This window comes from Ostrinia nubilalis, chromosome 22, assembly GCF_963855985.1.
Source record: "Ostrinia nubilalis chromosome 22, ilOstNubi1.1, whole genome shotgun sequence".
Taxonomy (NCBI): domain Eukaryota; kingdom Metazoa; phylum Arthropoda; class Insecta; order Lepidoptera; family Crambidae; genus Ostrinia; species Ostrinia nubilalis.
This window is the reverse complement of record NC_087109.1, coordinates 7021177-7030243: the sequence shown is the minus strand read 5'-3', so window position 1 is coordinate 7030243 and position 9067 is coordinate 7021177. Positions and strand designations below refer to the sequence as shown.

Below are 9067 nucleotides of genomic sequence, written 5' to 3'. Positions count from 1 at the left end.
TTAAAACTGACAAAAAGCAACTTTACCTCAAACATTTAAAGTAACATAAACGAATTTATATATTGCTGTTTTATTAATTTTAGTAAAATAAAGTGAAAGTAAAATGCATAAGTACATTGCTATGAACTTTACTGATATAAGTACCGAAGTTAAACATCGGCTGGAATGAAAATACAGTGTGACTGGAGATGAAGCGCAATTGAAATATATAGATATTACAAATTAGCATGATTCGGGCCTCTGTAAAATAATATTTTTTTAAAGTTATTTAAATGGACTTTCATCAGCCATGAATAACCACTTTTTTGTTACGTATCCATCAAATTATTAAAATTTTATCATTTTCTACTTATTTTTTTTTTTCTATTAAAACTGTAACAAGAACTAAAAACAAAAACATTTTTTTTCTTATGTTGGGGTAATTACAACTTTATGTATGGTAACCCTAAATAGAGAATGAAGGAATTTGAAGAAATAGAAAGAAGTCGCTAATTTATGTTAGACGGCGTCTTTATTTTGAGTTTCAATTGCTTAACTTTTGTGATTGTTTCGAAACATTACGCAGTGCCCTTGGATCGTTACTTTAGTTAGTTTGGTTAGTATTTTCGTTAGAAAAAGTATAATAAATAGGCAAAATATATTCATACGCTTGTTTTCTATGCATTCTTCATAGTGACGTATTGTAAATTGCACTTTTTCTGATATTTTTTATAGCTCTAATAATTTTTGATATGATAATCACAGTCATGCGATTAAAATCTCTTGTGTGTGGTGTTAAAAAGTGTTTTCTATTTATATTTGTATATTATTTACATATGTAAATATGTTTGCAGACAAAATTATCCAATATGGGCGATCAGCAATTCTTTCTAAAATGGAACGACTTCCAGACGAATATGGTCACATCGTTTAGGCACTTGAGAGACGAGAAAAGCTTTACAGATGTAAGTATTTACTTATGCTTGGGTAACTAAGTTTTTATTATAACCTCTCATACATTGATTTTTCCAACTGACTACTGTTATTATAAAATTCTGAGTACCTTGAGTGTTTAGTGAGATAACTACAAGTAAGGTCTCGGACTATTTTATACGATAAATCGAAAAACACAATATTGAAACTTAATTTTTGTAGGTAGTTTTGAATAAACTAAAACTAACGAGTTTTCTTCACCTTTCTAGAATATAGTAAATTGTTTGTCGTATTATTACCCTACAATATTATTATCTCATCTTCAAGATCTACCCACAAGCACAAATATTGAATTATTATAATCTTTTAGATATCCGTAAAAAAAGTAGTCATGAAATTGTTGTATGTATTTAATACTAATGTACTTCAATGCTACTAAAATGCATTTCATTTCTGTATCTATATTATTTGTAGTAACCTGTTTATATCCGTTGTCTAGTACCCACAGTACAAGCTTTGCTTAGTTTGGGACTAGAAGCGTAGTGTAAAATGTCCAAGGATATTTATTTAGTATGCTTAATATACAATTTCAAATAACTTTTCAGGTTACATTAGCGTGTGAAGGACAAACGTGTAAAGCGCACAAAATGGTCCTCTCTGCGTGTAGTCCATATTTCAAAAGCTTATTAGAGGTGAGTAGATAATTTATATTCGCTGACGCCATTACTGCCTAAATAATATGTACTATCCGTTCGCTTTAAGTTTGCCGCTGGCAATATGACGTCACTCGAAGGGAAGCGTCTATAACTTTATCAAACTATATTTAAAATATTTTTTATTCATTTATTGATATAAATTGTGTATAAAATATGCGTAAAATAAGACACATTAATTGCGTTTAATCGCGGTTGGGAGAGGGGACGCGCATTCCACGGACCGGCAAACTTAGCGCGAACGGGTAGTTTTTTTTCTTTTCTCTATCATGCGATCAGTCAGAAGACTGAGCAGATTTTTTCTGTGATTATCTTTGATGAAGTAATAGACTGTTGCTTGGAGACAAGAATGCTATGTTTTGTCAATAAACTGTAAAGAAATTCTTATTAGAGATGGGTGTATGAGAATTAGATGTAATTAAGAATGATTTTCTATGGACATATTAAGCTTATTCGATGCATCTTAGACTCAGCTACCTCCAGTGTCAGTGTGACGTGCTAATTTTGGGACACCCTGTATAATTGAAGCAGTTGAAAATACCTATGAATTACGGATACTAAGTGTAAACACCGGGATGTTGAATAACATGTAAAATAACACCCACCAGTATTTGAGCAGTGTGTTATTGTAACGTTTTCGCGTTTCCTCCGATGTTCTGTTGGTTCAGTCAGTCCATTTATAGGTAGCATAAGTCAGTCAGTGTCTTAGGTATGGGACCGACACGGAAGGGTGTTTTTTAAGTCAAATGTCAGCGAGACTTCAGATTTGTATGCTCTATCATGTCAAAATCACCCCTCCTTTTATAGTTAGGTATTATTCGCTATATTAATACTGATTAAGAATTGAAATACCTACCTCAAATTAGTGCCTAGCACTTGAGAAGAGATTGATAACAAAATCTCACAAGAGCTAGATAGGTATAAAAAACTTAATTACATAATTATTAACATGTTGATATCTTTTCATTCTGTATAAAAATGTTCGTGCATCTCACGGTCACTTGACCCTAGCGGAATTCAAACCCGCAACCGTTGACCTGTGCGCCAATCACCAAGCCAGGTCATAAATTCATAGCCAATGTCGCTGTAGACGGTCATGCTGTTCAAATATTATAAGAACAGTAAACACGACCAACCGGCACCTGTAAAAATACTTAGTTTATAATAATTATGAATTATCACGAACTAGTTCTATAAACTATTAAAATTATTTAAAATCTAGTTCCCATACACAACTTTACATGCAGGGAATTTTTTCCTCCCAGAAAATTTTATTTCAAGTCTATCTTACATGGGTTGATTTGTCCAACGTCTAAAACACAGGATCATTTTTAAGGCGCCTAGAAATCACTATTTCTTCCCTAGAGAAATTGGGCGAATGTTAGTCATAATATGACCAATGACCATCATCATCATTTTAGCTACAGGACGTCCATTAATATACATAGGCCTCCCCCAAAAATTTCCACATCGCCCGTTTGGTAGCAGCCTGCATACAGCCAATGCATGACCATATTCCTTTCAAAACTGTAATATCACGTCTTCCATTACAGGAAAACCCCTCGAAGCACCCGATAATAATCCTGAAGGACGTATCGTATCTGCATCTGCAAGCGATTCTGGAGTTCATGTACGCCGGCGAGGTGAACGTGTCGCAGGAACAGCTGCCCGCTTTCCTCAAGACTGCTGCCCGGCTCAAGGTCAGTCAGTCATCATCATCGTCCATTATTATGGCCCGGTTTCCACGAAGGTGTAGCGGAGAAGTGTTGGGCCGCGGTAGCGACTTGGCGCGGAGCGGAGAGAAGTGGAAATAATGAAATCTGATTGGTTATTCAATACACTTCTTCGCTCTACTCTGCCTTGGTGGAAACCGGGCCCATCTTTATATCTCTAGTCCAGGAAACTCTTTTCCATGCGTGATCAAAAGTCAAAACAGAAATGAGAATATCTGTAGGAAAACTAACTAACATAGCCTGCAGGATTGCCAATCTTAAGTGGCAGTGGGCAGTGCACATACATAGCTTGTAAAACTGGTGGCAGTTGGGGCAGAAAAGTTCCGTGTTGCTATTAGGGCATGGAATACCGGAATAAGTTTTATACCGGTATTGATACCGGTATTGAAATTTCAATTACCGGTATACCGAAATTTCGGTATTTTTTCGGTATTTCTTGAGATACTGCTATTTACTGTTTAAATGTTTCCAAGAACGATTAATAAGTCTCGTTTGCGAAAAGTTATTAATAGGCCAGTAGAATAAGACGTGAAAATTAATCAAATCGGAAATAATTCCTAAAGGTTTTGTTTTAATAGCTTCATTTGTTGCTCATTAAGACTATCCTAAGTTTTCGACTTCGACGGAGGTGTGGTGGGGCCCTCCGAAAGGGGCATTTTTCTGGTTTTATGGTTATACCGTATAAATAAAGGACTTGATCTTCATGGCAGGTGAAGGGCATTTAATCCTGCATTGAATAAGACGAAATTCATATATTTTAGACAAACCGTTTTCGTGCTTATCTTCGACAAAGTAAAAAATATGCGTATAATTAATTACCCTCTCTAAGTTCAATGGCTCGTCACCCGCTGGCTCTCAAGCCTTGAAAAGGGCCACCTTAACCAGCGTATTCCAGTCAAGCCTCGCGAGTTGGATTCGCCTATCCTTATTCATCCCAGCCGTTCCTTTACTACGGTTGCTGCGCCTCTTCCTTGCTCTCTCTTGAACGACTTTCGTGCTATCTACTGTGGCTGCCCCTCTTCCTTGCACCCTCCTGTACGACTGCGTTGCCTATTCTTATGCCTGGTCCAAGGTTCGACTCCAATAATCAACAACAACAGTTTCATATTAAAACGCTGAAGAGTTTGTTTGCTTGAATGCACTAATCTCAGGAACTACTAGTTTGATTTAAATAATTATTTTTGTGTGGGATAGCTCGTAAATTGAGGAAGGCTTTAGGATATTATACGATCACGCTACGTCTAATAGGGGCGAAGCAGTAAAGAAAAATGTTGCAAGCACGGGAAATAGTATTCAAACTATTTTCACGCGCACAAAGTTGATTTCGTGGCGTCGAACCTTGGACCAGGTATACGGCTAGGCAACGCAGTCGTGCAGTAGGGTGCAAGGAAGAGGAGCAGCCATAGTAGATAACACAGAGTCGTTCAAGAGAGTGCTGGGAAGAGTTTCAGCAACCGTAGTTAAGGATCGGCTGGGAACAAGGATAGGCAAATCCAACTCGTGTGGCTTGACAGGGATACGCTGGTTAAGACGGCCCTTTTCAAGATTTGGGAGCCGTGTGGTGACGAGCCATTGGACGTAGAGAGGGTCATTAATTAATACGTATATTTTCGTGCTTATTAAGATACTCGTGCTCGCTTCAATGATATCAGCAGAACTGACTTGACTCAATCGATTATTGGAATCGATATGATGATTCGAATCATTATCATCTGAATCAATATTAAAAATAAGTATAAAAATAAAAAGAGATGGTGTAAAACCTATCAATGACTTTCCATTAGTTGAAAAACTGCTGATATTGCAAAATTAGATCACTTTTTTCGAAAAACCGAAATACCGGTATTTTCCCCTTAAATACCGGTATCAAAATACCGAAAATTTTGACCGGTATTTCGGTATACCGGTATACCGGTATCCATGCCCTAGTTGCTATCACGGGCTGAAAGACAGTGTGGGCAGGTCTCTCGCTAGGTGGACTGACGATCTAGTAAAGATCACCGGCACAGGAACGGTCGTTATGGTAATTCTTTGGAGAGGCCTTTGTCTTGTCTGTCTTATCTTGCTAATATTATGTTATGGAGTAAAAAAAACTGCACATCAAAAGTAGATATTTTCTTTTCAGACAAATCTGGTATTTTTTATAAGATGTTCTTTTATTTAAGTAGCTTGAAGCAATCATAATGACCCTTATGTAAAAGATAATTAAATAAATAATTGTTTTATAACTTGTTCCAGGTCAAGGGCCTAGCGGAGCCCCCACCGCAGATGCCCAGCATCAAACGAGAAGGCTAACCCACCGTTGGGCAAGTGCTAAAGACTGTAGTGAACGTATGAGAAACACCAATGTAACATACCAAGTAAACACACCTCTTCGGTCCCACACTTGAGTACCTATTGCAAAATTGTAGAAGGAGGCTCGCACTATGGTTTCATATTGTTTGCACATTGATTTTTCAACGTATTGCACTAAGCAACACTGACAATACAACATTTGTTGTTGAATTTATAACGCATATTAGTATATTAATATGATTTAGTGACCACTGCTAAACGCAATCATGTTTTTTGGAAATAGTACCATAGTGCTCACTTCCTTCGAACCATAGAGAATCTCTTTCAGATGAAGCAATATCTATTTTGTAGATTTGAATATGTCAAATCTAGAAACAGCGGCCTTCAAAATTATATTTGTGTATATTTTTGTTGGTTTGCTGTGCAGTTTCAATCAGAGTTGCGATTTTGTTAGCCGTCGATGTTTCACTGTGCTATACACTCGCAAGATGGTTTGGCAAGTCATGAATTCATTATAACACCAAATATAAAATAGTACCCACCGGCCAGTCTTCAGTAAATAGTGAAAAATATAATTTAAAAGTTATTTTTTTACTCCCATTATTAAAAGTTGTGGAATACCAACGGTTTTCTGTTCAAAAATAGTACCATAAACAATGTTTTTTATAATGAGATTGAACGATTTGCCAAATCATCCGAAAAGAATAGTTAGATTTAGTTTTGTTAAACATAACAAAATGCATTGATGTGATAGCATAGACAAGACAACCTTCACACCCCCCGTAAGTTACCTAGCGACCAAAGTGAAATTAGATTTACTCCAAACTGCTTACTAACATTGGTACTATGCTAGCATATCAATTGCCCCCATAGGTCTATCCACCAATGGTTGCCTTACGATTACTTACGTACGGTCTATGGGAATAGATATGGTTTACTTTACGTAAGTAACTTAGGTAAATCACGATAAGCGACTTACAAAGTCTTTACATTTGCGAATTAATCATAAGTTAATTACGTAAGTTACTTACATGAGTAATTATAAGTATAAAGCAGCCTTAAAATCAATCACAAAAAAATATCACCTCCTTCCAGCTAATATTTTTAGCACAGACTTTATTTCCACATAAAAAACTCAATAAAGGTGGTAAATTAGAGTGAATTTACAGTTCAATTTCAGTCCCATTCTATTCCCCATAACCTTAATACAAGTTGTGCGCCAATTTTTACCTTAACGCTTACTTAATGTAAGCGTCCATAAAGTTTATTTTACTGTCATTATTTTGATGCTTATATTTATTTGAAATCGACAAATCACATTATCTATTTTTTGCAAATCATGATAAAATTGACGTTCAACATGTGTTTGAATCGATAGTGTGACACAGCTTGATAGTAATAGATGTTAACACGTTTCTTGTAAAGATATAATAACTAATACCTCAGTAATACGCCGATAGGTTCGCCTTAATTGATATAATTATGGTACTTACCACTTTTTACCCAAATTAAGGTTGACAACACTTAGCGTCTAAATTGGATTTCACAAATTTATTTTATGTTTAGTTTATTCAATGCTAAGTGAGCAAGTATTCTTAGATTCCAAACCTAATGGTTTCTCTTTTTTTGTGCTTTATGGTATTTATTTAATGTCATTGGAATTTCACAAATGCAATATTATTATTATTTAGCGGTGGTAAGATACTCTAGGGCGAATATTTCGGCGACCTCACTAACTCTTACGTGACCTTGACCTGTAAATCGAAGTCTTATCAAGCGTATTTATGACAAACATTTTAATATTCAACTCACACCAATAGGTTAATTAATTTTTATATATTGTATGTATCATAATATAATGTTTCTCATCAATACGAATGTTATACTTCTGTACAATTTATTTTTCAATATTTCTTTACATTTACTTATTAATATGATTTTCATATTTTTATTATTTCTACTTTAAAATCATTATTCTTTATTATGACAAAATTTGATAAAAATTAGTACAAAACCTTTTGAAGGAAGGAATTTCTTTATTTTTAATCATATTGACGATCAATCAAATATCATCAGAGGCATATTGCATCACACTAAGTTTTCGAATTCATTCACTAACTCGTGCCTACAATGTGTTTTAAGATGTTATAGATGCATAACTTGTGTGGAACAATATGGCATTTTGGGCCTTGTAGTAATTTGTAAGCGTTGAGATAAGTGCAATGTTTTTCTCATTTTGTATCAGTGTGTTGAGCATAACAGTAGGCGAAATAGTATTAGGATCTCACTTGAATTAATGAATATTCCAGCATTTCTATTAACACACTGTATCGTTTAATGTTCCCGAGTACTTTAAGTTCTTTTTGGTTCAGCACGTTGGTGTTAACTTTTATTTTTGTCGTTTTTTGTTTGTCAACAACTTACTGCCACTTTCCGTTTCCCCCAGATTCTTATTAAATATAACTATATTGTTAGCAAATGTTGTATAAAATGTAAATGAAATATTTTTAGACGACAGAGTAAAGGTATGTGCTGAATAATCATGGAAATAGTTTGTAATGATTGAAATTATGAAAGATTTGTAATTTTAGATAATACAGAAATTAATTACTGTATACCACTGTGTTTTCTTTTTTCTGACAACTTAATTATTAGTAACTTATGTGAGATAAACTACAACTTTTGGTTTCACAAGTCTCGGATAAAGGGAAATATCAGGCGGATAGTACATAATACCAGGCCTCCGTCACTCGCCTATGCCGGCCGAGATAATTACCTACAGCGCGCGACAACTTCAAGTTGCAAATCAGTCATGGCCGCCACGCGCCTGTGTACACACGCGTACCTATACTCGCTCAGTCGATCATCGTCGCAATCAAGGTTTATTGTTCCAACAGCACTGTTATTCGTCTTTATAATGGAAAATCGTATATTTAGAAATAATAATTAACTGTAGTAATTTAAATAATTAAAAATAACAGCATTTTTTTAAAATAAATTTGAAATACTTATGGCAAAAAGCTATAGCAAAAACATTATTTTAGCTAATAAAACTTAACTTTACTTCACCGTGTCTATTTTCCGACACTACACCTTTTAAAACTGTTTGTCCAATTTCGAATTATCGCAACACTGAAGTTTATTAATAGGTACTTTGGAGATGGTACGAAATACAAACACCACTAGATTAACGTTTACTAATCGTAAATACAATAATTGCTTCTTTAAATTAAGTTTTGATTTATTTTACTTTGCTTAAACAACCCTGACGCTTGAGCTGCGAGGTAGATCAATTCTGATCACAAAAAAATTGCGCTCTTGTGAGCGTAGTAGTAAGGTGCGATTTCGAATGCACCAGGTTCGTTGGAAATTTTGCATTATTATTATTACCGTTAAAATGTCCGCATCTGATCC

General features: G+C 35.0%; 1 protein-coding gene and 1 long non-coding RNA gene across 2 annotated transcripts in view; one reads left to right on the top strand and one right to left on the bottom strand.

The window, feature by feature from the left end:
- LOC135082909 (uncharacterized) overlaps positions 1–9067 on the bottom strand; it is a 219061-nt gene that overhangs the window by 175942 nt on the left and 34052 nt on the right. The window lies entirely within an intron of this gene.
- On the top strand, positions 445–8270 carry LOC135082795 (longitudinals lacking protein-like). Its single transcript, XM_063977556.1, has 5 exons — positions 445–595; positions 834–944; positions 1518–1604; positions 3179–3325; positions 5597–8270. The coding sequence occupies exons 2-5, from the start codon at positions 849–851 to the stop codon at positions 5651–5653; spliced, it is 387 nt and encodes a 128-aa protein (XP_063833626.1). The 5' UTR covers positions 445–595; positions 834–848; the 3' UTR covers positions 5654–8270.

What these genes read in the sequence shown, in the direction of transcription:
- LOC135082795 (XM_063977556.1), top strand. Translation starts at nt 849, where the DNA reads ATGGGCGATCAGCAATTCTTTCTAAAATGGAACGACTTCCAGACGAAT. An exon ending in ATTTCAAAAGCTTATTAGAG is followed by an intron (nt 1,605 to 3,178) that starts GTGAGTAGATAA and finishes CTTCCATTACAG; the next exon opens with GAAAACCCCTCGAAGCACCC. An exon ending in AGACTGCTGCCCGGCTCAAG is followed by an intron (nt 3,326 to 5,596) that starts GTCAGTCAGTCA and finishes AACTTGTTCCAG; the next exon opens with GTCAAGGGCCTAGCGGAGCC.